Source organism: Lacerta agilis, chromosome 8 (genome assembly GCF_009819535.1).
Source record: "Lacerta agilis isolate rLacAgi1 chromosome 8, rLacAgi1.pri, whole genome shotgun sequence".
Classification (NCBI taxonomy): Eukaryota; Metazoa; Chordata; class Lepidosauria; order Squamata; family Lacertidae; genus Lacerta; species Lacerta agilis.
Genome location: NC_046319.1, coordinates 80,271,546 through 80,298,169, shown reverse-complemented (window position 1 = coordinate 80,298,169; position 26,624 = coordinate 80,271,546). Strand labels below are relative to the sequence as shown.

The window sequence follows — 26,624 nt, the reverse complement described above, 5'->3', positions numbered from 1 at the left end:
GCAGAGCGGAACCCACTCCCCAGTCAGCCAGGTAGGGAAGGGGGAATTGGGTTAGGTGGGTAGAGGGGCAAATGGCTCTAAGGATGGTTGGAGTGCCCCTCACCAGCAGCTAGGCTAGGAATAACTGGGTGTTTCATTTTTTTCCTAATTCCCAACATTGCAGTTATTTAATCTGCAAATTAAGCAGGTGGGCGGAGTCATAGCTCTGTGGCAGAGCATCTGCTTTGATGCAGAAGGTCCCAGGTTCAATCCTTGGCATCTCCAGGTAGGGCTGGGAGAGACTCCTAAAGAGCCACTGCCATTCAGTGTGGGCAATACTGAGCTACATGGACCAAGAATTTGATTTTGCATAATGTGGCTTCCAATGTATCTATGTCTTAAGGAGAGGGTCATAGTTCGGTGGTTAGAACACCTTGTACCCGAGTTTTCCTCCCTGGCATCTACATGTACGGCTAGGAATTTCCCCTGCCTGAATCTCTGGAGAGCTGCTGCCAGTCAGTGTAAGCAGTACTGAGCTACATGGACTAATGGTTTGACTTGGGAAAAGGCACCTTTCCAGTAACACAGTCCATATTTATTTATTTATTTATTTTCTTTATTTACTACATTTATACTCCTCCATTTCCACCAAGATGTCCAAGGCAGCAAACACGCTTTTCATTTCATCTTTGTAACAACACTGCAAGGTAGGAAAGGCTGAGAGAGAACAACTGGTCCAAGGTCATGCAATGAGCTTCTTGGCTGAGTGAGGATTTGAACCTGGGTCTCAGGTCCTAGCCCAACATTCTTAACTGCTATACTTCCCTGGCTCTCTTATTTGCTTAATCCTGTTTTTCCCCATAAAGGAGAACACACACACCCCGTCCATTATATGGGACAACCTCCTCCACAATGCCAGTTTAACAGGGGACACATGACCTGAGGAAATGAAATATTACTTTTATAGAGGGATAACTTAACCAGAGTTCGATCATGGCCTACCTAGCTCCATAGTGTGCACACTGACTGACAACAGCCCTCTGGGATTTTTACACAGTCCTATAACAGCATACCTGGAAATGCCAGGGACTGAATCAGGGACCTTCCACATGTCAAGCAGATGTTCAGCCGCTGACACCAGTTCTAGACTAGAACACACATTTAAAGCATGTGACTTCCTCTAGAGAATCAGTCTTTATGTATGCCACAACAGCAGCAAGAATTCTATTGGCAAAAAACTGGAAGACAGAAGAATTACCAACGATAGAAGAATGGCAGATGAAAATGATGGACTATATGGAACTCGCTGAACTGACCGGGAAACTCCGAGAACAGAGGGACGACGCGGTGGAGAAAGATTGGAATAAATTTAAAGTATTTTTAAAGAATTGTGCCAAGATTAGTATTTAAAATAACCAGCAAGAAACAGATAGGCAACAGATATGGAAATTAGATAAGATGTAGTTATAGATGAAGATTTGTTAAGATTATCAAAAAGACAAGATGATTTGTGTATTAACATGAGAATATAAAAAGGTACAGAAATTACTAACGATGATTTACAAGGAAAGCAGACGGAGAGGGCGTGAGGAAGTCAATTTACAATGTTATAAAAGAAGGTTAGATAAATTTAAATAAGTGTTTTTAATTTTGTTTGGTATTTTGTTGTAATGTTTTTATTGTTTGTGTGTGTTTTGTTAAAAAATCAATAATTTTTTAGAAAAAACAAAGTGTGCTGGCAAAAGTCATAATAGATAAATTGTGCAAACTGACCTTTCTCCCTGTTATTCTTAACACAGGATCATTTGTGGAAAATAGATAGTCTTTAAATGAGTTCAGGCTCCTTGGATTTATAGGCAGCGCTTGGGACGCCCACCCACTTCTTTGCAGAACGAAAGTACCAGGAGCAGCAAAGTCATCGAGGGCTGTCAGCTCCCAAATGGGCCTCTTTGGAGTGTTGCCCTTCTTGCTGGTCTCCTGCATCACCTTCTTGCTTATCCTAATCCGGAGGAGAGATGCCACAAAGGGCAAACTGCCCCCAGGCCCCACCCCGTTGCCTTTGCTGGGCAACTTGCTCCAGTTGGATGTTCGGAACATCATCACATCTTTTCAGAAGGTCAGTGTGGGTCTCTGCTGCCAGCAGGGCTGGGGGCTGCTATGTGAAGGAGGTGTCCCAGTGCTATTCAGAGTGGAAGAGGCAGAGCTACCCCTAGGCAGGATTTGTTAATGCAGAAAAAGAGGAAACTGCCTTATACAGATACAAATTATTGATCCATCTAGTCATGTTTTTTTCTGCTCTGCATTGTCTGACAGCACCTCTCCAGGGTTTTAGATGGCAGGGACTGGACCTGGTTCCTTCTGCATGCAAAGCACGTGCTCTTCCTACGACTCACACCCTTTCACGCTGTCGCTTTCCATCCAAATCTCAGGTGTGTTCTTTGTCCCTTGGCAGCTCCAGGAGCAGTATGGCTCAGTCTTCACTGTCTACATGGGCTCCCGGCCAATTGTGGTGCTGTGCGGTTATGGAACCATAAAGGAAGCACTCATAGATAATGCAGAAACATTTGGAGGGAGAGGACCGATTCTGTTTGTGGATGAAACCCTCAGGGATTGTGGTAAGTGGCAGCTTGAAAATAGAGTGTTTGTAGCAGAAATGAATGCAACCGAAAGCTGGGATGGGATAAATGTATCTTGCAATGAGAGGAAGGGCCATAGCTCAGTGTCCAGAGTACCTGCTCTGAATGCAGAATGTCCCAGCTGCAGTCTCTGGCATTTGCTTGAAACCCTGGAGAGCAGGTGCGAGTCAGTATACTGAGCTGGATGGACCACATGCCTGATTCGGTAGAAGGCAGCTTTCTGTGATCCCTGTCTTGTTTTTTTTAACGTTATCCATATAAACCCAATAACAAAATAGAACTTCATGATTCAAACATAATAAAAGTAAATGAAACCAAGCCCAGCCTGGGATGGTACATTCACAAGAAGCAATAATAAAGCAATTTATCTGGATATTTGCGAAGAGATAACAGACAAGTGGAGTGTACTATCATAATAAATGTGAGGTGTGGTGCACTATACCAGAACCTATAACTGAAGCCACCAGAGGCAGAAGTGTGGGGATTCTTTGCTGGAGCCTCCAGTGTGCGGAACGGAGTCAACCACACACGGGATTCCAGTTGCCGGGGATATGCGGCCAGCGCCTCACGGGCGTCCTTGCACGGGCGCCGGCCAAGCCTGCGAACGGGACGGCCGGTAATTCCGGAGCTTAACTCACACTGCGCCGTTGTCCGCCAGGCCGAAATCTGAAGGATGCGTGAGTGGATCGGAATGAAAGATGCCTCGAAGATAAACCTGAAAACACTTGCGACCTCCTATACTGTTCCCTTAAGTAACGTTTCCAAATAAAAGGTGGCCAAAAACAGGGCCAAGTAAGAGTGCTAAGTAAACCCCGAAAAATTAAATTAAGACGAAATAAAGACAGACACTGTAGTTTCCTTTTATGGCTTTGGCTGACCCACATGGGCAATTACCTTTTCCTATACCTCGACCGTCCTAAGACTATCTAAAGCTAACTAACTCTATACCGCCAAATCTTCCGCAAGTCCTTAGACTAAATAAACCTTTACCGCCAAATCTTCCGCAAGTCTAACCTTATGCTAAAGCTAAAGCTAGCTAAACCTTTACCGCCAAATCTTCCGCAATCTAACCTAACTACCTCCTGCACGCGCTTCCAACCCAACCAACCCCGAACCCAAAGTCCCAACTACCTGAACGACTGTTCAATCCTGTCTATCTGCCCAAAACGGGGAGCCGCAGCCTTTTATTGCCAACAAACCAGCAACGTCATGATCAATACTTTTACCAATCAGAATGCTGTTGCTGCCCTAGAAAAGGGCGGGAAGCAGATTAACTGACCATTGACAAGTTTAAACCTTTAGAGCCTAAAAGTCTAAGCGGAGGGATCTCAGTGGCAAGACGCCTACTGAGACCTGCTTTCACTTTCGCTTTTAGATGGAAGAATACGTTAAATAGTGCATATTTCAACATTAACCAGATACAAATAATCGCGGGTGCAAAGGCATCCACGAAGTGTATTCCCACACAGAAGGAGTACTGTGATTCTATAATTTAATATAGCTCAGGACTGAAGAACTACTTTTTGCCTGAAAATTGCATTCCACCGTAGGAAACTTTTGAATGATGTGTATGACTGTAATAAGTGGTGCTAAAGCCAAAGTGTGTGGGGGAAGAAGAGGAAAATGTTTCCACGACCTTCCCCTTCCTTCCTTCCTTCCTTCCTTCCTTCCTTCCTTCCCCAACTTTCCCCTTCTTTCTGCCACACACATCTCATCCTTCCATCTGTTCTATTCTCATTATTATCTGAGCTAGATGGACTCAGTAGAAGGCATTCCTGCATTGCAGGGGGGTTGGACTGGAGGTTCATGGAGATCCCTTCCAACTCTATGATTCTAAGGCAGCTTCCTAAGTTCCTTTTCTAGGGATAGGTGAGAAATTTGACTCACTTCTGATTTTCTCACTTTCCATTGGTCTAACGTTCCCCCATTTCACTCCTAGGAATGGAAAGTTCAATCAATTTGGCTTTTCTAGACTTCTCATTTTTCCACTTCTCCACATTTTCACACCACATTTCTTAAAAAACAAAAACAAAAAAACCAAACCTCTCCAAAACTCTTCAGTGTTTTAGTTCAGATTTCTCCAAGTAAGCACATTTTTGTGTGCCGCTATGACTAATGTACACATTTTGTCATTGCAAGCAAGTTCCCCCATTACTATGCATTTTGATGTTATTTTCACTGTTTCACGAATATATTTTTATGCCTGCTTTCCACTGTTTTTATAAATATTGGCTGGAGAGCCGCACTGCAAAATTTGGACAAGTGCAAATTTTGAAGCGTGGCTGTGTTTCAGTTCTATTGTTTTGGAAAGTGCAAATTAAATGTGAACTGAATCTAATTCTATGCCCATCCCTATTTAATGTAGGTAAGTTGCTTCTTCTATCTCCATTCACTGCTGCCTCTTCCTCCCTGCCCTCATTCTCACCTTCTCTCTCTCCATCTTCCATTTCTTTCTTGTTGCCATTGGAAAGCCTAAATCTTGTTGGGATGGTTGGGAGGTCCCAAGAAGGAGAGCCATAGGCCTGGTGGTTGGTTCCTGCGGTCGAGAGGCCTGCTGCCCTCAAGCTGATTCAAGGCGGTGAAATTATGCCGCAAGTCTGCTTCCCCGCACCTCATGCCAACTGTCCCTCCATCTTTCTGTGCAGTTACTTCCATGCCAGGGCTTCCTCTATAACTGCTGCAATGCAGGGGGTTGGACTAGAGGACCCCTGGAGTCCCTTCCACCTCTACAATTCTACAATTCTATCAATCTCAGAGAAACCAGAAAAACATTGCTCTTTCCAGTGTTTTCTGTGTGGCCCTTCCATCTTCTTTTGGACCTGACTTGAAGTGAAGAAAATGTCCTGCTTGCTATCCCCCCCCCCCGGCACATATGGCTGCCCCTGTAAGAATGTGATTAATACTAGAGGGACATTCTGTGTGCCATTGTTTTCCGTGTAGCGCTTCCATCTTTTCTCCCCCAGTCTTCTGCCTTTTTTCTGGTGTTTTTCTCCATTTCCAGGTGTGGCTACCACCAACGGGGAACGGTGGAGGCAGCTCCGTCGCTTCTCCATCAAAACCCTGAGGAACTTTGGGATGGGGAAGAGATCCATCGAGGAGCGGATCCAGGAGGAGGCCCAGTTCCTGGTGGAAGCGCTGAGGAAAACGGAAGGTGAATGTTTGCCCTCAGAAGGGGCGCTGTTTGCTTTTTGACATTGTCGCAGCAGGAGGTGAGGAAAATGATGTTGTAACTGAGGAACGGCTGCTCAGTCCTGAACCCTCATCCTGCCCAAACACCCGCCGTGCTTTCCTCACAAGCGTTCAGTCGCCTGTCAAATAAGTGGGTCTGGCTTTCCTCCTTTGCACCTGCCCCGTTGCCCACAAAGTTTGTCATCTGATTTCAGGAGATGGCGTTAGTCCCTCAGGAAGATAGTGGCATATAAAGGATCTCCTTCCTCCTTGTGTTCCAGCCCTGATGTGCAAAAAAGGGTTTAGGGTCACAATGTGGGGATTGTTGATTTATGTAATCACCACAGAGGGGTCAATTGCGTTGCCGGATTCTGTGGTTTTCTGAGCACCTGGCACCTTCCCTCAAAAACTCAGCCCGGTGGGAGGGGTATAAATAATAAATTATCATCATCATCTTTATTATAAACCATGGGTAGGCAAATTAAGGCCCCTGGGCTGGATCCGGCCCAATTGCCTTCTAAATCCGGCCTGCGGACGGTCCGGGAATCAGCATGTTTTTACATGAATAGAATGTTTCCTTTTATTTAAAATGCATCTCTGAGGAAACAAACGAGTCCTGATATTGTTTCCGTGGAGAAATAAGTCCCATTTTTTCTCTCTCCTCAGACCAGACAAAGGATGTGAGCAAACTGAGCAGAGAACTGGCAGCTTTCCTCTAGGCGAGGCCTTTCCCCCCTCCCCTGCACGCGCTTCCAACCCAACCAACCCAACCAACCCGTTCCCCAAAACCCCAGCTACCTGAACGACTGTTCAATCCTGTCTATCTTGAAAAGGGCGGGAAGCAGATTAACTGACCATTAACAAGTTTAAACCTTTGGAGCCAAAAAGTCTAAGCGGAGGGATCTCAGTGGCAAGACGCCTACTGAGTCCTGCTTTCACTTTCGCTTTTACTCGGAAGAATACGTTAAATAGTGCATATTATTGACATTAACCAGATACAAATAATCGCGGGTGCAAAGACACCCACGGAGTGTATTCCCACAATTCAGGAGCCTTTTTAGCCAAATGCACCTGTGTCCATTAGGCATATTCTTTCTCTTGAGGAAGGCAGCCCTGTCTAGGGCAGTTTTTAATGTTTTATTGTGTTTTTAATATTTTGTTGGGTGCCGCCCAGAGTGGCTGGAGAAACCCAGTCAGATGGGCGGGGTATAAATAGTAAATTCTTATTATTATTACAGTCGTACCTCGTGTTACGAACGCTGCGTGTTGCGTTCGTCACGGGTTATGAATGCGCCAAACCCAGAAGTACCAGAACTTGTTATTTACAGGTTTGGCGGTTCGTGCATGCACAGACCCGCAAAATGACATCAGGTGCATGCGCAGAAGTACCGAATCGCATCACGCACATGCGCAGATGCGGCGCTTCAGGATGTGGACCTTTCAGGTTATGAACGGGGCTCCGGAATGGATCCCCGTTCGTAACCAGAGGTACCACAGTCAATCAATTTATTTATTGCATTAGCCCTATGGCCATAGCACGTAGTAAAAGACCAGGCAGTAGCCTGACACAATTATGCAGAGAATACAACAGTTAAAACAATTGGAAGTAAAATCGAACAGGTTAAAACAAAACAAATAAAAATAAAAAGCACTAGCAGGCGTGACGACAGTGTCCATGTTGGGAATATACATAAGACTAAGGCTAAGGGAAGTTGGTCAAAAAGGTGGTCCTGAGTTTCAGGGCCTGTAATATGTAGATGGCCACTCCACGTGAAACCAAGGGGTTGGCATCCACCAGTAGATATTTCATGCGGTCATCGTCCCTGGCGATAGTCGGCGGGATTAGAGGGAGAAGCCTGGATCTTATTGAGGCATATAGTGGGCAGTAGAGGAAGAAGTGAATAAAGTCCTCTATCTTTCCATTGTTGCATGGGCAGAGTCGAAGATCCAGAGGGGTATTGGAAAATACACCCTGTAGGAATGCTGTGGGAATGGCATGAAATCGAGCCAGTGTAAAGGCCCTTCTCAGCGTAGGATCCAGCAGATCACTCAGATAGTGGGCCAGAGATCTAACTACCTTCACACGAGGGAACCACGTGGAGAGTCTGGCCGCATTAGATAGTTCTTGATCAAGGGCAGCGTCCCTAGCAAGAATCCAGTCGCGAATTTTGTCCTTGTCCCATGAGGATAGGGCTGCGAAGTCTGGAAGGGAGTAGCGGCGACAAATGGACTCCATGCCTCTTGACCAGGTGCTGCTGCCGGTGAAGGCTAAGAAGGCTTGTTTGGCTAGTAGAGAATTTGGAGATTCAGCAAGCGATTTGTAGAAGGTAATTATCCTGATATAGGCTCTTGCTACGATGGATGATAGGCCCAGTTCCATTCTCAGTTGAGCCGCCATTGTCCCATTAGGGAGGCCCAAGATTTTTCTTGCCAATAGGTTTTGCAAAGACTCCAATCTTTGTAAGATATTCAGATTCCATCCCCAAATTTCCACCCCATAGAGCAACATAGGGGGTATTTTGCTTAGGTAGATCTTTCTGATTGGTACCACCAGCTGCCCACCTTTTGCGAAGAAGAATTTCACCAGGGCACCCACGGTTCGGCGAGCGGCCAGGATGGTCGTGTTTAAATGGGCTGTCCAGGATAATCTGTGGTGGTAGGTAATGCCCAAGTATTTAAAGACAGAGCATTGGTCAATGGTGTGGCCTGCAAGATTCCACGATGGATTTGGTTTTATCGTGCCGAAGGGGATAATTTTGGTTTTAGAAAAGTTAATTTTTAGGAAGTTTTCTTCGCAAAATTGCATGAGCCCTCTCATCATGTTGTTGAGTCCCAACTTTGTTAGCGAGAGGATTGCCATGTCGTCAGCGTATAATAAGATGGGTATTTTTGCTTGTTGCAGGGACGGGGTGGGTTGGTTAAGAGCTTTAATAGCTGTTATTATATCATTTAAATAAAAATTAAAGAGGAAAGGAGCCAACAGGCAGCCTTGTTTGACGCCACTGGTCAATGGAAAGGGACAGGAGAGAGCACCAAGGGGTCCAAATTTCACTCTGGCAGTTATATCTGAGTGGATTTCCACTAGCAGCCATAAGAGCCTTTTGTCTATGTTGGTTATACTTAGCTTCTGCCAAAGTCTCGTTCTGTTAATAGAATCGAAGGCAGAGGATAAGTCGACAAAGGCAACATATAGCTTGGAGTTAAACTTGGTTTGGTATTTGTAGTATTATTATTGTTGCTGCTGCTGCTGTTGTTGTTGTTGTTGTTACTATTCCTTTGACCACAGGATGCATCCTGGCATCTTAGGTGATGTTGTCCCCATTTTCCGCCTCTGTAGGGCACCCATTTGATCCGACCTTCCACCTCAGTCACGCCGTCTCCAATGTTATCTGCTCTGTGGTTTTTGGCCAGCGGTTCGAATATGAGGACAAAGAGTTTGTCTTTTTACTTGATGTGATCAACAAAACCTTCCGGCTCATGTTTTCCACATCATCACTGGTAATGGAGGAACCTGCTCACCTGAGACAAGAGAATGCATCCATAGCCTCCTGTAACCTGGTTATTTCATGCTCTCCACTTTTTTCATTTTTTAAAAAAATGGCTGCTTTTTATTTGAGTGTGGGTTGGGAGGGCATAGTACAGGGCCTGGGCCTTAAGGGGTGCAGAGCATGGGGTGCAAGATAATGAGGAAGCTTAGACAATTACATCTGTTATTTTTCTTCAAAGATGAAGACTATTTTCCCACGCCTGATGCGGGTCCTGCCTGGGCCTCACCAAGAATTGCCCAAGTACTTCAAGCAGTTAATAAACTTCGTCTCTCAGAGGGTCCAGATCCACCGGGAATCCTTCGATCCAAATTGCCCCCGAGACTTCATTGACTGTTTCCTGGCCAAAATGGAGCAGGTACTTGTAGGGGGGAAACCGAGTGTCTCCCAGTCATTGCAGGTTGACCGTCTCACCAGTCTTTGTTCTGACATAAAGGTCTCATCCAGACTTCCTTTTGTGCTGCATTTCTAGGCACAGCTCCACACTTGAAAGCACTTTGTCTGAATGCTCCCCCCTTTATTTTTGGCCCTATGATTTCTCCATTACAATCTACTCTTTGCCAATGAATCGGAGCAAACAGCAATCCATGAAAAAACCCAAATTGCTATTTGTTCTGATCTAGCATCAGGGGGCGGAGGAAGGGGGGTGCGGTAGGTGTGGACCGCCCTGTGTGTCACCACTGAGGGGGGCAGCAAAATGCCAGGTGGCACTCACCGCGGGGCCTGCAGCGCACCAGAGCCACGCATTTCTCGTGGGAGAGACGCGGTGGCTTGGGCGTCCACAGGCTGTGTGCTGCTCAAATGGTTCGCCCGCTGCCTCCCCCCAGTTGTAGGACAGCTGAATGGGAGGAGGCAGGCAGACTCTGAAGGCCCCGCGGTGCACCCTGCCCCTATGGGCGGCTCACCCCGCCCCTGGGCGCGCCAATCCTGGGCACGTCGCCCCAGGTGCCTGAGTGGCTTCCTCCACCAATGTCCAGCATTGAAAAGTGGGTTTTCCTGGGGAAAGTGGCAGGGCTAACCTTCATGAAAGGGGCATGGGATAAGAAAGAGCCCAGAAAGTGAGAAGTCTGTGGGACTTACACCATGCTTTCTCCACTGAAGAATGATGTACACACAAACAGGAAGCATCCAAGGTTGGTGTTCAAAAAAGAACTTCTCTTTTCCCAAAAGATGGGTTCTTAATTGACACAATTTGCCCAACGTGGTTTGGCCAAAAATGCCTTTGTCAACAGCTTATCCAAAAAGATAATAATATAATATTTATTAAACTATTGTTCAACCACACTTTAAAATAGTTTAAAAACTTACAATGGATTATAATTAAAAATTCTATTGAGTCAGATATCTAAGGCGGGGGGGGGGACTAGAAACAGCTGCCACAACAGAGTGTAAAAATGAAAAAATAGAAACCTAAGGCCAAAGCACTTCTTGGTTCCTTACCAAACCAATCTCAAAAGTATCTGCTGTCAAAATAAATTGACAGGGCAAAATCTCACAGGAGGACCATCTCAACCAGTAAACTTAAATATTTTCTGTCAAGCACAGATGACTTCATTTTCATTAACTCTTATCCAGTCAATATCATTCAGGGAATGTATAAACCAAAATCTTTCTATATAATAGAAGTTGATAATATACAGCATAACTGATCTTTCATAATTGACCTAAATATACGGAAAGGAAATCCTGCTGGCCATATACCAGCCTTCGATAAAACCTTTCTGCAGGCATGCTGATTGGCTCCTGGTTTGATAACATTGCTCTCTTCTTTCTCCTCTTCTTCCCTGTGTCAGGAGAAAGAGAACCCAACTTCGGAATTCCATAATGAGAACTTGTCTGCTACGGTTATTCATGTGTTCTTTGCAGGGACAGAGTCAGTCAGCAGCACCCTCAGATATGGGCTTCTCATCCTCCTCCGATACCCAGAGATAGAAGGTGAAAAAACAAGACCAAATCTTCCTCCCTCACTCTTGTTGCCTGTCTTTTGGGTTGGCTTACAGGTTCCTTCCTTGCCAAATAAAGCAGGACTCCCTTTTAGCAATAACCTATGAAAGTTCCACTGGGACAAAACCCGAACTCTAGCCTGCCCAGGTCCTTCCTTTGATCACCCCGGGGCTGCAACACCTATGGCAAGCTCTCCTACTATTCTAGGGTTCACAGTGGAACAGTGGTGGTTTGATGTGAAATTGCTACTGGGAATAATCTGGAGTAGTTTTAGACCATTCCTAGCAGCTTCTTGAGGTGATGGGGCAGGTTGTTGGCTTTTGCATGACTGGAAGGTAGCCGGATGTCAGGGAACTGCCCTCCGCTGTTGGTCGGGGTCCTGGTGGGTACCGGCAGCCCAAACCCCTTCTCTCCAGTGACTCTTTGCCCAGCAAGTCTTCCAGCAGCTCCTCTGGGGAGGAGGAGTTACGCTCAGGCAGCCAGGTGGAGGGAGGGCTCCAGGAGGCTGCTCAAAGACCCAGCACCACCCAGCAAATCAGATCTGAGGGGGAGATGCCACTTCCGTCGCCTGAGCTGTGCAGAGGAGTGGGAAAACCGGGAAGGTGGCATCCCAGGATGCCGCGATTCCTGTGTTGGGGTTGCAGTCGGAGAAAGGCACTTCCGGATTCTTCAAGCGACTAGACATTCATGTTTTTGTCTTATTGTGAAATGGGATATTCCACAATATACAGAGTTTACCAGGGTCCGGCAGGCTTCCTTCAGCTGCCAGCTCTGCTCTCCATTCTTGGCAGCTCCTGGTAATTACCGGTAGCAGAATCCGAGCACAGCGTCAGCTTGTTGTGTAACTGCCTAGGCAGCACAGCAATAATTTATAGAAACGATCACCCTCTTATCTAGCAGTGTTTATTTTCAAAGCAATAAATCTACTCCCAGATAATTCAACTCCATGTCTGCTCTGGGGGAAAATGAAACTAAAAGATCAAACGTGTTCACAGACAAAGACAAAAGCCCATATGTGAACTGCCCACCCAGTGACCAGTGCGTCATAGCAGAGCTCTTAACCATTTAGGCTCTGGTCTGATACTCTCCACAGTTTTTTGGTAGCTCCACTTGTAAATTGCTTTGCACAATAAAATAGTTTATAGACAAGACAGACTTTGTCTTTACTCATGAGCAACCGCTATGCGGACCTGACACCAACTGTCCAGTGTTAAGAGAGTCAGTGTTGCTCCATCCACTTTTGGCTTTGGTTCTACCCACCATTGACATGTGGTCCCTGAAAGGTTCTACACAAAAGACTATGGTCCCTGGTTTCAAAAAGGTCTTCCTTACCCCCAGTCTAGCCCCTTCTTATCTGCTTTGACTGGCAGCAGCGGCCCAGGCTCTCAGGTGGAGAATGTTTCTTTCCATTACCTTCTACATTAATCCTTTAATTGGAGATGCCAGAAAAAGAACCTTCTGTATGCAAAGTATGAGCTCCATTTTGATTTTACTTTCTACAATGCTCTGATATAAAATATATCAGAATTGGAGAACAGCCTCTACCAAAGACATCATGGAACTTTGAAGAAGCATGAACTCAGGATGAAAGGGAGACATGTTTGGCAAATCCTCATCGTGATCAACTGCCGCCCAGAAACCTACGTCCCCACTGTGGAAGGACGCATGGATCCAGAATTGGCCCTCACAGTCACTTATGGCACATATTCATGGAAAACAATCTTAATTGGCTACAAGTGATCGCCAAGGAAAGAAAGGATATCAAAAATCTTCTGGGCCAAGGTTCCTCCTATAAATGCATATATCTAACCACCTCCCGCAAGGGATGCGGGTGGCGCTGTGGGTTAAACCACAGAGCCTAAGGCTTGCCGATCAGAAGGTTGGCGGTTTGAATCCCCGCCACGGGGTGAGCTCCCGTTGCTCTGTCCCAGCTCTGTCCCAGTTCCTGCCCACCTAGCAGTCCGAAAGCACGTCAAAGTGCAAGTAGATAAATAGGTACTGCTCTGACCCGGAAGCTGTACCCCGGCTCCCTCGGCCAGTAACGCGAGATGAGCGCCACGACCCCAGAGTTGGACACGACTGGACCTAATGGTCAGGAGTCCCTTTACCTTTAACCACCTCCCACTCCCTGGGTACCACAGTATATAGTTTTAACCCTTCTCTCTTCTTTACAGCAAAGGTCCAAGAAGAGATTGACCGGGTCATTGGGAGGAACCGCAGACCCTCCATAGAGGACCGGAGTCAGATGCCCTTCACGGATGCTGTCATTCATGAGATCCAGCGGTTTATAGACCTTGCCCCAGTGCCACCTCCTCGTTTGGTGACCTGTGACACAAATTTCCGAGGCTTCAGCATTCCCAAGGTGCAGTGAGCCATGTGGCCAACAGAAGCATTACTGACAGGTCAAAAATCCTACCTGCAGGTGTACAGATGGAGCTGTGAACATGGTGTTCACACCCCCCCTGTGAAAGAGTAGGAAGCTGCAGTGGCCTAGATGGTTGTGGCTCCACTTTCCATCATTTAAAGGAAGCAGAAGGAGATGTACGTCTGTGTAGTACAGCAAACTCGAGGAATAATCAGTGAGGGAGAATGCCTATGATCCCGCCTAATGGACAGAAAAGCAGTCCCTCATCACTGTGGAAGGGCTTTAGTATGGCAGCAAACTCAGTCACACACAACATCCTGTTTTAATTGTGCTGTCTTACCTTACATAACCTCAGCCACCTTCACTCCTTCATGTGAGGAGGTTTGAACTAACTACATGTTTCTTATTGTATTATTGATGCAGAAAGTTCAAGAGGTTTCAGCTATAGGTGGGTCTGACACAGAGCCAAAGGCCAAATGCAGGATAAAGAGGAAACAGAGGGCCCGGAACTGGATCAGTTGCAGTAATAGTAGTAGTAGTAATAGAATAAATAATAATAATAATAATAATAATAATAATAATAATAATAATAATAATAATAATAATAATAATAAATTTCTTATTTCCACCCCACCCCTCTGCCTGGGTTTCCCCAGCCACTCTGAGTGGCTTTCAACAGAACATTAAAAAGATTTAAAACCTTCAAAGTCCATGCTGCCTTTGGTAGAGGCTACTCTCCAATTCTGATATATTTCATATATCGGCAACCATTGCTTTTGGGGCCTCTGTCTTTCCTCTCCAGGGAACCGCAGTAGTGCCATTCCTGACGTCCTGCCTGCATGACCCCCAGCACTTTGAGACACCAAGGAAGTTCAATCCTCGTCACTTCCTGGATGAAAGAGGGTCCTTCAAGAAGAATGAGGCCTCCCTCCCATTTTCAGCAGGTATCGCACATCAGCTTAATGGTAGGGAGGAACACATGGGAGGGCTGCCTCCGCTAAACCTTAGAAGCAGGGCCGTCTCATTCATAGGGGCTGGTGGCGCGGCGAACCAGGGCGCCGGGCCCCCCAGGGGCGTCCCCGTGAGCCCCCACGGGCGGGTGGGTGGGCACTCGCGCGCCGGCAGGCGGGCTGCAAGCCAGCCGCCCTTGCTTCCCAGAGCCCAGCTGGGGCTCCGGGAGGCGAGGGCGGCCGGCTTGCAGCCCACCCGCCTGCCGGTGCGCAAGGGCCCGGCCGCCCACCCCTCATCCCTCGCCCGCCGGCGCGCAAGCGCCCGCTCCAACGCCACGCCCCTCATCCCCCACTCACCCACCCCCCCTCCCGAGGGGCGGCCAGCGCGGGAGGGAGGCGGGCAGAGAGGCAGCAGGCCGGGGGCGCCGAGGGATCGCTGCACCACGGCGGCCGATCCCTCTAAGACGGCCCTGCTTAGAAGGAATTAAGGATGTGAAGGAGGAAAGAAAGAGTGAGAAGGGCAAGGATGCCGGGTTAATTAACAGGAAAATAAGTCTTGGATTGAGCATTGGGTTAGGAGGAATAATGTTTTAAAATTATTATTATTATTAAAATTATCAGGCCAGTGCAGAGCTTGTCTGTGGCCCGGGGCAGGAGTCCTTGGTCAGCTGGGAGTAACAGGGTGTTCCAGGCATGGCAGCATGAGTCTGTCGGAGCTCCCTGGCCAGCTTATCATTTGGAAGCCCAGGGCAAGTGTCCCCAGCTGCCCCTCCCACCCTTTGCACAGGGCTGAATATTGTTACTATTAAATTTGTATACTGCCCTCCATCCGAAGATCACAGGGCAGTTCACAACATAAAAAATACAAAATGAAAACACAAAAATCCTATTTTTTGTTTCTCCAGGGAAAAGGGCCTGCCTTGGCGAAGGTTTGGCCCATATGGAGCTCTTCCTATTCTTCACAGCGGTGTTGCAAAACTTCCACCTAAAATCCCTCCAGGAGAGGGAGGAAATAGACATTTCAGCGGATGTGCGAGGCAGTTCGAAGCTTCCCCGGCCTTATAATCTGTGTGTGGTTCCACGGTAAATGGACCCTGTTGCCTGAGTGCTGAAATATTTGGGGGGTGCAGGTGCCTCTTCTATCTCTCTCTCTGATTGGGAGATAATATTAACACAATGAAGGTTTGTGGCTGAAAAATTGCTTTGAAAATGTGTAGATCTCAATATAAAAGGAGTCTGCCTGCTTGCACTTCTTCTGTTCTTGATTTTTCTCATGGTAGAAAAAGAAGAGAGTATTAACTGGGAGAAGAAAGGAACAAATAGGTGAGGTTGCTCACTCAGTATTTTATACTGTGGGAGAAATGCAGCATCTCTTAAGAGGAGAATTTAAAATCTTTAAGGAAGATATATGTGAGTAGCCTACACAGACACATTGGAGGAAGTGCCTGGGATATGCAGGGTTGTGTTTAGTCTAAACACCTTCTCTCTGTCTCTGAATGAAAGATAACACAGTACATACCTTGGCTGTGAGTCCTGGAAAATTTGCTCGCTGCCTTGCAGGATTTTCCCCACCTTGCTTGGGAGGGCAAGGCCCTGACTGACTCCAGCTACAAGAGCTGTGGCTGCTGAGGAGGCCAGAGACCATCTTTAGTGCAGAACCAGGTCATCAAGCCTGAGCCTGAGCTTCCACAACTGCCACCAGCCATGAACCACCCCATAAAATGCAGTAATTTAACCTAGAAGTTACGAGAGCATAAGCAGCAGAAGTTGGCTGAGGCCTTTTTTTTTCCTGCAATGGGTGGAGATGGAATTAAAATTGAGGCTTCATCCTGACACAGGGCTCGTCCGCACTTCTGTTTGTCCCATGTTTTCCAGGCATTTGAGAGGTGTTTGGTTTGCCTCACAGCTTTCCCTGGGAAAACCCCCTGCTTACTGTGGGATGTAAAAAGGACAGGAGCAGTCAAACACAACTTTTGCTAGAGTAGACATAAAGGTTGTCTCAGTCCTCCAGCCGGAACTTCCTACCTTCCTGGACTGAGACAAAACTTCCTTGTATGTAACTTGAGATGAGATGGGTGCGGCCTCTCCTTGAAGAACCACAGGCCGGGCCTCCATTTTGTCTCTTCAGTCTTCTTTCTCTCATTGCCATCTTAACAGCAGCATTACTAAGATGCACCCTTGGCTCTAGGCCAAGAGAAGAAAAGGGGGGCTTTCTCCCATAAGGAGATAGTCACCACATGTTTAGTAACTTTTAAGTCTGCCTCTGGGATCCTTTGTGTGAACAGATGATTTCTTGTGAGTAAACGTTTTATACTTTACTGAAGACTGTGTAGTGTCTTATTAAAAGAGGGATTAAAAGGGGAAGACACCAGGGTAATATTTCTAATGACTCTAGCGAGTCTGTGCAAGCTATCCGCTGTGTGTGTGTGCTAAAAAGGGAATGTTAACTCTGCAGATATTATAGAACTTGTAAACACAAGTTGGGACAGGATATTTTAAACAATATATCCTCCCCCACATCCCTTAACATTCCCACACTTACCGCTGTATCATTAACAAACATCAACCAGGTTTTCTGCATTGCATCCATTGCATTTTTAAACAAAGACTTTGCTGAAAAAATATAGGCAGGCAAAAGGGAAAACCCAGAGGAATTTGCTTGGTTTAGATGTCACGGCTGATGAATTACTATTTTAGCAGTCAAACTATCAAGTTAGCAGTATAAACATTGAAGCAGCCATTGTAAGTTGGGTGGAGTGAGAAGGTGCATAAGGAAACCCCTCAGAAGCTAACCCTGGACATTTCTCCTTTTAATTTCTTCCAACCCACCATCTACTGCTCCCTTCCTGAATTCCACACACCCCTCTCCTTCATGCCCGTTTTGCTGTTTTCACTCATTCCACACATTCATTTCACTTATTCATATTTATTTAGGATTCCATACCCAGCAGAACCCTTCCCGTTTGGCAGGAGGAGCCTACAGTTGCTTTCATCCAACATCATAGCCTGTAAATGAGTTCTTGCAGAAGTGAGGTGGGGGAACCTCAGGAGAAATCCACGGCCATCAGACAGTGCACCCATCGCCCCCACTTTCTGTTTGGCCTTTCATCACATGTCTTCCAGGGGGCGGGGGGAGATAGGCGCTTTCTCTCTCTCTTGCCTTTCCCAAAGGCACATCTCGTACACCAGTGGGCCTGATGGTTCAGCGAGGAATGAGACGCAGCTGGTACTGGCGGGGGGCCACCCCAAACCCACTGTATTCCGGGGTGATGTCAATTTCCTCAGAGGCGATGGGAGACGTTAGGGTAAACCTCTGCAAGGTGGTGGTCAAATAGAGGAAGAGCTCCATCCTAGCCAAGCTTTCTCCAGGGCAGGAGCGTTTGCCTGTGAGATGACAGCAGGGGGGAAATCAACAAGTGGAATTGTTTTAAGCAGTGGCGGTTTTCCCCCCAGGGGGTACTCAAGGGCACACAGTACCTGCACATCTCTCTCTCTTGCTTAAAAAATGTGGTACATGTAACAATTTCATGGTGAGTAGCGGCACCTATTTTTCTTGGTTTTAAGAGTTGTCTTAGATGCCAGAGCCCAACTTCTTTGATTTTTTTGGAAGGAGGTAAGAGGCAATAGACAGATCCTCTGGAGGCTGGGGGAAGTTGAATTTCTCAGAAATTTCAGGGTGTAGGGTTGCCTCAGCAATGTTCAGACCAGCAGTGGGGCATCTCCAATTAGGCCTGTCAGACTTTACCCTTTGGCCCCTGAAGCCCTTTTGGCCAAGCCACACATCCCACCCTACCTTTGGCATCATGCATGATGTCAGGTGTGGGGCAGGTAGAGATGTGGCTGGGATGAAAGGTGTTTGCAGCACCTGAAAATAAATCCCTGTGCAAAGCGGTTTTGTTTTGGTTCTTACACTTAAATAAAGAAAGAGGAAAGAAAGAAAGAAAGAAAGAAAGCCTCATGGCTGCTTGGACCAACAGCAAGTGTCTCTGTACCTTCCTGGCCACATTTCCTGAGTCAGAAGACTCCCGGGAGTGATGCTTTTCCCATGAAGCCCTGGGATATCTTTGAATGAAAAAGGTGGCTGGTCCCAAGGGCTGTTTAGCTGTACCAAAAAAATCCTCATGTTGGGGAGAAGAAAATGAAACACAGGATAAATGTCTCATGTAATCCTAAGCAAATTTAGTCAGAGGTAAGCCTAAGTTTGTTCAGTAGGACTTACTTCTGAGTAAACATGCTTGGGAGGGCAGCACCCTTAACAAACTGTGGCTCCCAGGATTCTTTGTGGAAAGTAACATGGTTTAAGAGGGATCAGAAGGCCGGCGGTTCGAAGCCCCATGATGGGGTGAGCTCCTGTTGCTCCTGCCAACCTAGCAGTTTGAAAGCACGAAGTGCAAGCAGATGAATAGGTACCGCTCTGGCGGGAAGGTAAACGGCGTTTCCATGCGCTGCTCTGATTCACCAGAAGCGGCTTAGTCATGCTGGCCACATGACCCGGAAGCTGTTCGCTGGATCCCTCGGCCAGTAAAGCGAGATGAGCGGCGCAACCCCAGAGTTGTCCGCGACTGGACCTAATGGTCAGGGGTCCCTTTATCATTACCTTTACCATGGTTTAAGCATGTTTTAAATGCATGGCTTGTATGCAGCCCATGATGACTCAGGAAGGGTATGTAACCCGAGGTACCACTGTATTTGATGAGGGTTAGCAAGTTTGGTTTTTCGTTATATCTCCAATATTATAAGATAGGAATATTGCAGGAGTTGTGAAAAGGGGCAAATTGCACTGCTCTGGGTATTTTTTTTAGATAGATAGATAGATAGATAGATAGATAGATAGATAGATAGATGGATGGATGGATGTTGTTGTGCAACACTCACCTGCAGAAAATGCTATGAAGGCAGGAGATTTCTTAAATGTACCTCCCTCGTCTAGGAAGTGCCCTGGATCAAACGTCTCTGGTGCTTTGAACTGGGTGGGGTCATGCAGGACAGTATTAAATACAAAGAACACAAAGGTACCCTAGAAAAATGGGGCAGAGGTGAGAGGAAAGAGAGAAAAGGAGATATAATCCAGATAGTGGCTTGGTGTGCCTTGGTGTGGTCAGTTTTGGGGCTCCGTTGACGGAGTTCTGGCTCCCCTCTTGAACTGTTTCTATCCCAGCTGCTCCTTCTAAGAACCTTATAACATCCTCCATCCCTTTTTTCTCTAATCTTTTAGATTGGAGGCCTAGGGGTACACACTGTCTTTTTTATTGATCTGTAAACTGCTTTGGGAGTCTTTTCAGCTGAAGAGCAGGGCAAAAGTCCTTTAAATAAAAGTTCTTGCTACAAAGAACATGCTGGGCTCTGATCCAGTTGGATAAGTTTTTATGTTCTGATTTTGTCAGCTGAGTGCACGTACCTTAGGAATTGTGTATCCCACGAACTCTGTGTCACGTGTCACAGAATGGGGAATCCCAAGCGGATTAATATCAATGAATCTCTGGATTTCGTGGATCACAGCTTCCGTGTACGGCATCTTCACCCTGTCTTCCATTGCAGGGGCCCGGCTTGGCCCAATGACTTGTTCTATCTCCTCTTGGATTCTCTCTGTGATGATGCAGCAGCACAGGAGGACAGATTAGTAAACTGCAAGGCTTGGGTGAATTTAACACCTGCTTTACTGGTGGCCAAGGGAGTGACATTTCCTGCAAAGACACCTGCTCTGCTCCATATGGGTTCCCTTCCCAGCTCAACTCACCAGTGATCTCTGGGTACTTTAAGAGGAGCAGGAGGCCATATCTCAAGGTGCTGCTGGTGGTCTCAGTCCCAGCGAAGAACAAGTCGAGCGCAGAGACGACGAGATTCTCCCGGTGGAATTCAGTGCCAGGAGTTCCTCTCTCCTACAGGCAAAGGAAGCGAGGAATGAAAGTGGAAAATGAGCTGGAAGTAGAATAAAAAAATGGAAGTTCCGCACAGCAATGATATTATCCAGCAATGCCCTTCCCTGTGCCCAGGATCATTTATACAGCTCACACTCAACTAAGTTCCATATAGCACAAGTACATCCCCACTGTGTTACTTAAAAGCAAAGGAACTTAGCATCTGTAGGGCAGAATTCTCCCCTGCCTCCTGTTGGCCTGGGATTGCTGCGGCAGCCGACATACCCGATACATCTGGATGAGGAAGGTGTCGATATAATCCCGAGGACTGGCTGGGTCCAAGTTGTCCTCGTGTTTCCGAACCATCCTGGCTGCGAATTTCTTTTGCTCCTCGTAATTCTCGAAGAGCCTGTTGTGTGGACCAGGGAGGTGCTTCAAGACTTGAGGGAAGAGGCCATAGAGCTGGGCATTCAGAAAGGAAACCAAATCAGAAGCGAAATTAAAGCTGCTTCTCCCTTCAGTGGGCAAAATGTACCTGTCAGTGGGGATGGGGAGCCGCTTCCAAATCTACTGAGTGGAACCATCAAAATATTATGGAGCACTTAGTTGTGGTTTCTTTTTTAAAAAACAACAACATTTTTTTATGAAAGATTTCTTGGTTTACAAAAAATACTATTCTAATAAAACAAAAATTCTATTTTGTTCGTGAGTACTAATTGGAACTGATTTGCTGAAATTGGCTACAAGGTAAAGGGGCTAAAAAAGGAAGAACTATTCTAATAGAACAAAATTCTATTTTGTTTCGACTATGGCAGACCAACACGGCTACCCACCTGTAACTACAAAAATAGTGTATATTCTGGCATATAAAACTACTTTTTAATCCAGGAAAATCTTCTCAAAAGTCGGGGGTCGCCGTATATGCCGGGCGGAGAATCTGCAGTCGAGTATATCTCAAACTCTATATTTTAACTGGAAAAGTTGGGGGTCGTCTTATATGCCCAGTCATTTTATATGCTGGAAAATACAGTATGTGCAACTTTTTTCAAGTTACATTTTATACAGATCAGTTTCATATGTTGAGACATTAGTGTTACATTAGGAAGAAAGGGGGGAAAGAAGTGGAGGGGGGCATGGTGAGTGGGGTGGGGTCGGGTGGCAATGTGTCAGCTTCAGCACCGCTTGTGTGGGTTCTCCTTACTATTCGTAGTTGGTAAAATTTGCACCTGATGCCAGGACACAGTAACACATTCGGCCCTGTGAGGGGTGCACCTTTGACCTAAGAGGAAATCTTTGAATTTGTGGGGATTTGCACCAAAAAGACTCAGGACCACCATGAGGAACAACACCACCAAATTAGGGTTAGGCATGAGAAAAGTGTGGAATGATCATAAAAACACTGCACAAGCAAAGCAGGATAAATACAGGATGAACACTTGTTGTATGGTCTCCTCATGTAGAAATCAGAAAGAATGCTAATTCAAGACTGGATATATTATCAGCTCCACCTTTGTGCAAGCAAATCAGGCTGAATGGTCAGCAAATAAGATCATCCGGAGGAATCCCTAATTCGTCTAGAAGAAGCCCTCTCCTTTTCTGTTAGACAGCCCTCTGTTTTGGAGGGCGCTCCAGAGTGACTGCTAGCTCCCATCTTTATCCATTTAAAAACATGTATCGTTCAAGGGAGCTTAAGAATAAATATGCAGCATGGAGTCACAAGAGTACAACAACAACAGAACCTGTGCAGAATAGAAAGGGTAATGCACAGAGAGCTGCAATTAAAACATTCAGTTCTGCACAAAGCTCCACAACCCAAACGACAACCCAGCCATATACTCAGAATTAACTACAGTGGTACCTTGACTTACGAATTACTCGACATACGAATTTTTCAACTTATGAATGAAAAAAGTGCCCACATGCCTATGATTTTTTCGACATCCGGAGGACATCTGTTGGTGGTTTTAGATGGGGTTTACTTGACTTATGAATTTTAGATGCGGTTTACTTGACTTACGAATTTTTTCGTTTCCAATGCATTCCTATGGGAAAATCGCTTTTTTCCGACTTACGAATTTTTTACTATGAATGTGCATTCGGAATGGATTGAATTCGTACGTCGAGGTACCACTGTACTCAAATGAACCATCCAAATCTGGAAAGGACATGATAGATTTAGCCTAGCACATAATAGGTAAGAAAGGTGCCATATTGATTTCTCTAGTGCAATGATAAAAAGGCATATCCCACAATATCCAGCTCTCTTGTACCAGAGAAGGTTTTTTTTGGGAGTGTGTTTGTGTGTCTTATTCCTTCAAACCCTGAATCATCAAGAGGAGGGATTATGCAAGAAGGGGAGCAGAAACCACTCTGCAAGAAGTCCAAATATTTTCCTTGCCAGCCAATAACTGCTGAATGCTTGGGGGTCTTCACCACCCATTCCAGCCCTCCTCCATCTCTGCCCACCTGCACCCATACAGTGTCCACCCGCCGGAGGTTCTCTTGGATAAGGTTGAGTAGCGTCTGGAACTCCTGGTCGTCATACTGAAAGCGCTCCCCAAAGACCACAGAGCAGATGATGTTGGACACGGAGCGGCGCAGGAGAAAGGTGGGGTTGACGGGGGAACCTGGCAGGAGCAAGGGAAGAGAAAAAGGGATGGAGGTGAAGCCATGGAACTTCCTGCTTCTGCACCATAACTCTTTGAAAGCTGGATGTGAAGGGCAATACCAGGCCCATGCCTGAATGCTGCAACTGGATCAAGTCAAGAACCAGCACTAGTCCATCACACAGATGATCTAGGTTCTATCTAGAGGGAGTGAGCAGCCAGTCTTCATGACAGAATTATTTGCTGCCCAGACTGTAAGATATTCATTTTAGGCGAAGGTATTTTACGAGCTATATGCACCGTCATGGCTGAGGTACCCTGCAGATGTTGTGAGACTACGACTCCCATCTTGCTTCACCATAGGCCATTCTGATTGGGGCTGATGGGAGCTGTAGTCCAACAACATTTGGAAGGCGGCATGTTGTCTATCCCTGGTCTATGCCAATTGCTGATTGTGAACCCTCCACCCCCCCCCCATCTACCTGGTAGTGGGGAGAAGGAACACCTCAGACCTATTCCTGTGACAGAATTACAGATTCAGTTGCAGAGCAGGGTGGCTGAGAGGATCATGGGTCTGGAAAAACCAAGCCTTATGAGGAACAGTTGAGGGAGCTGGGTATGTTTAGTCTGGAGAAGAGACTGAGAGGAGATATGATAACCATCTCCCAATATCTCAAGGGCTGTCACATGGAAGATGGAGCAAGCTTGTTTTCTCCTGGTCCGGAAGGTAAGACTTGAACCAATGGCTTCAAGTTACAAGAAAGAAAATTCTGACTGAACATCAGGAAGAACTTTCTAACAGTGGAATGGACTCCCTCAGAAGATGGTGGACTGGGGTGGGGTGGGGGTAACATGCAGTGAGGGCTATTGACTTCTTGACCTGCTTCCCAGAAGAATCTGGCTGACTAGTTGACAGATGAAGACACTTAGGAGATGGACCCTTGCTCTGGACATGGAGAATTTTCCTTATGCTACTGTGTTCTTTGCCATGGCCTCATTGCCTCTAGACCATTTTTACAGACTTGAAGGAAACAATAAAAACAGTAACGTGTGTTCCAAGCGCATGAGAAACAAGGAATGTGCTAGACTGGAATCGTGTGTTTGGATTTATATACTGTTTCAATGTTCCAGCATTCGGACCCTTAACAGATGCCCAGCCTAGCTGACGGCAACCCTTTGCCAGAAGTCTGCCACTTTGGACTTCAAGGAACAAAGATCCAAACCTTGAGTTTTCCTGAACTCCTCCATCAGGAACTCGATTTCCTCCTTGATCCGCTCCTCAATGGACCGTTTCCCCATCCCAAAGTTCCGGAGGCTGGTGAGGGCGAAGCGACGGAGCTGCCTCCAAGTCTCCCCATTGCTGAAGGCGATGCCTAGAGGGAAGTGGGCAGAAAAAAGCACAGCTACAATCAGGCAGGCTGGGTGCAGAGGAGAAAGGCAGGCAAATCATCCTTCAGCTTGGGGATTCCTGGGCATTAGAGGCTCACACCATACATTTAGGATGGTTAAAGTGGTATAAATGTATTGTGTGGGATGTGAGCATTGTCAGTCAGGGTCAGTAATACTAAGCAAGATGGAGCAGTGGTCTGAATAGGTGTTATGTACTGAGTTGAATAGGATCCAAAATGCAGCAGTCTGATTGGTCCTAGAACAATAGGATTGAGATTGCAGCAGTCTGACTGGTCCCAGAACAATAGGATTGAGATTGCAGCAGTCTGACTGGTCCCAGAACAATAGGATTGAGATTGCAGCAGTCTGACTGGTCACAGAACAATAGGATTGAGATTGCAGCAGTCTGATTGGTCCGCAGGAGCCACCCAATCCAGCTCCCGGTGGAAGTGAATCTGCACTCCGATTGGCATACAGGAGTATCCCAGAATTAGCCAATCACGTGGGGCCCATTGTGTAAATAGTGTATATAAAGCAAACGTTTTGGGGGAACTGCACTCCTCACTACTATGAGCTGAATAAAGAGCATGAAATTCACACTTGACTCCGAGTATATTTCAATAGGGATATGGCAGCATCCTGTATTATATTCAGTATTGTGGGCCCTTATTCTGGGTGGTCCAAATCATAGGCACAAGTCCTCCCCACCCCTCAAGGCCTAGTAGTCGCAAGCACGGGATAGTAAACAAGCATTAAATAATGGCAGCGAATCAGAACCAGAAGCAGACATGCAGTGCAAAGAAAGTACCACTCACCATAGCCTTTGCTTGTCTTCTCCACAATGGAGAGTTTGGCCCGAGCCCCAAATTCCTCTGCTTGATCCACAAGGGCAGCCTTCACCGTTTTGTAACCACAGAGAACTACAGCCCTCTGGGATCCGAGGTAGATGGTGAACACGTCTCCATGTTGCTCTCTGAGCTGCACCACAGGTGGCAAAGGAAGAAAACAGAAGCTCCGTTTCAGGGCTAGCAAGATGCACTTTGATTCCAGTATATCAGAATCGTAGAGTTGGAAGGGTCATCTAGTCCCACCCCTGCAATGCAGGAATCTCAACTAAAGCACCCATGACAGATAGCTATCCAACCTTGCTTTTTCTTTTAAAGGCATTCAGGTTGGTAACCATCACTGCCTCCTGTGGGAGAGAGTTCTGTAGTTTAGCTATGCCCTGGTGAAGACATACTGCCTTTTATCTTCCAACTAATGAGCACGTGCAAATGTTACGCAGTTTTGTGATCATGGCCCTGTGCCCTGAGTCGCTCACGTTTTTATATGTCCCTGCCCTGGACCCTCTTTCCATTACAGTACCGCATTTCTGCCCCAAAATATGTGAGGAAATAAAGGAAGAAACAGTGATTCAGGTTGTGCACAGAGAGTGTTTCTCTCCCTGTTAGGAAGCTGCAATAACCCTCTCAATCTTCTGAGATTAAGGAGAAGCATTTGCAGGACGGAGGTTTACGGTTTCCAGGTGTGCTGCTTTGCAGGTGCAGTGCTGAAAAGCAGGCAGGAATAAAACAAGTCAGTCCTGGCCTTAGTCTGCCCTGCCCCACAGCAGCCACCTCTGCCCACCCACCCCCATTGTTCCCAAGGGGAAAGAATTGCATTGCACCCAGCAGCCAAGCTCCCCAAAAGCTCACCTTCAACAGGCTGTGCAGCAAGGAGGGCCCTTTCAGGTGTAGCAGGCTACCCAGCAGAGGCCAACTGGGAGGGCCTGGGGGAAGGTTTCTGGGGCAGTTCTTCTTCCACAGCAGAAGCAGCAAGAGGAGGAGAATGCCCAGGGCCCAGAAGACCCCCGTCCAAGTCCTCATCCCTCCCCCCCTCTCTCTCTGTCTCCCACCCCCCGTGTGTGTTTGTGTGTGTGTGTGTGTGTGTGTGTGTGTGTGTGTGTGTGAAAGCCAGGCTCCTTGTTCCTGACTTCTCTGTGCCCAGAAGGAGGAAGCGGAAGTGAAAAGGAGGCAAGTGGTTTGCTATAGTCACTGCTGGCGATGATTGCAACACATCCTGAAATACTGCCTGAGTAAGGAAAGGCTAGTGAGTCACTTTTTAAAAAAAAAAATATTTTTATGATGCTTTTTCAATATTACAGTTAAACAAAAACATCAAAAAAAGAAAATAAACAGAAATAAA

The 26,624-nt window shown here is 46.6% G+C and overlaps 2 protein-coding genes across 3 annotated transcripts; one reads left to right on the top strand and one right to left on the bottom strand.

Moving 5' to 3' along the window:
* Positions 1-1,853: 1,853 nt before the first annotated feature.
* LOC117051853 (cytochrome P450 2B1-like) lies at positions 1,854-15,830 on the top strand. The gene is made up of 9 exons (XM_033158549.1): positions 1,854-2,095; positions 2,432-2,594; positions 5,617-5,766; positions 9,121-9,281; positions 9,510-9,686; positions 11,122-11,263; positions 13,447-13,634; positions 14,440-14,581; positions 15,493-15,830. Exons 1-9 carry the CDS (start codon positions 1,919-1,921, stop codon positions 15,672-15,674), a joined length of 1,482 nt encoding a protein of 493 aa, XP_033014440.1. The 5' UTR covers positions 1,854-1,918; the 3' UTR covers positions 15,675-15,830.
* A 1,656-nt stretch (positions 15,831-17,486) lies between these two features.
* LOC117051854 (cytochrome P450 2G1-like) lies at positions 17,487-26,307 on the bottom strand. Of its 2 annotated transcripts, XM_033158550.1 has the most exons (9): positions 26,135-26,307; positions 25,256-25,418; positions 24,275-24,424; positions 22,912-23,072; positions 20,731-20,907; positions 20,325-20,466; positions 19,986-20,173; positions 19,463-19,604; positions 17,487-17,971 (listed from the first exon to the last, which is right to left on the bottom strand). In XM_033158550.1, the coding sequence occupies exons 1-9, from the start codon at positions 26,303-26,305 to the stop codon at positions 17,790-17,792; spliced, it is 1,476 nt and encodes a 491-aa protein (XP_033014441.1). In that variant the 5' UTR covers positions 26,306-26,307; the 3' UTR covers positions 17,487-17,789. The 2 variants fall into 2 exon arrangements, with proteins under 2 accessions (XP_033014441.1, XP_033014442.1); XM_033158551.1 differs by lacking the exon at positions 19,463-19,604 and having other exon boundaries at positions 17,781-17,971.
* Positions 26,308-26,624: the final 317 nt, after the last annotated feature.

Excerpts from the sequence above, each read along its gene's own strand:
- LOC117051853 (XM_033158549.1), top strand. The coding sequence starts at position 1,919 with ATGGGCCTCTTTGGAGTGTTGCCCTTCTTGCTGGTCTCCTGCATCACC. Across the intron at positions 2,096-2,431 it reads TCATCACATCTTTTCAGAAG|CTCCAGGAGCAGTATGGCTC; the intron begins GTCAGTGTGGGT and ends GTCCCTTGGCAG. Across the intron at positions 5,767-9,120 it reads AGCGCTGAGGAAAACGGAAG|GGCACCCATTTGATCCGACC; the intron begins GTGAATGTTTGC and ends CCGCCTCTGTAG.
- LOC117051854 (XM_033158550.1), bottom strand. The coding sequence starts at position 26,305 with ATGAGGACTTGGACGGGGGTCTTCTGGGCCCTGGGCATTCTCCTCCTC. Across the intron at positions 20,174-20,324 it reads AAAGTACCCAGAGATCACTG|AGAGAATCCAAGAGGAGATA; the intron begins GTGAGTTGAGCT and ends GCATCATCACAG. Across the intron at positions 19,605-19,985 it reads TGGGATACACAATTCCTAAG|GGTACCTTTGTGTTCTTTGT; the intron begins GTACGTGCACTC and ends CCATTTTTCTAG.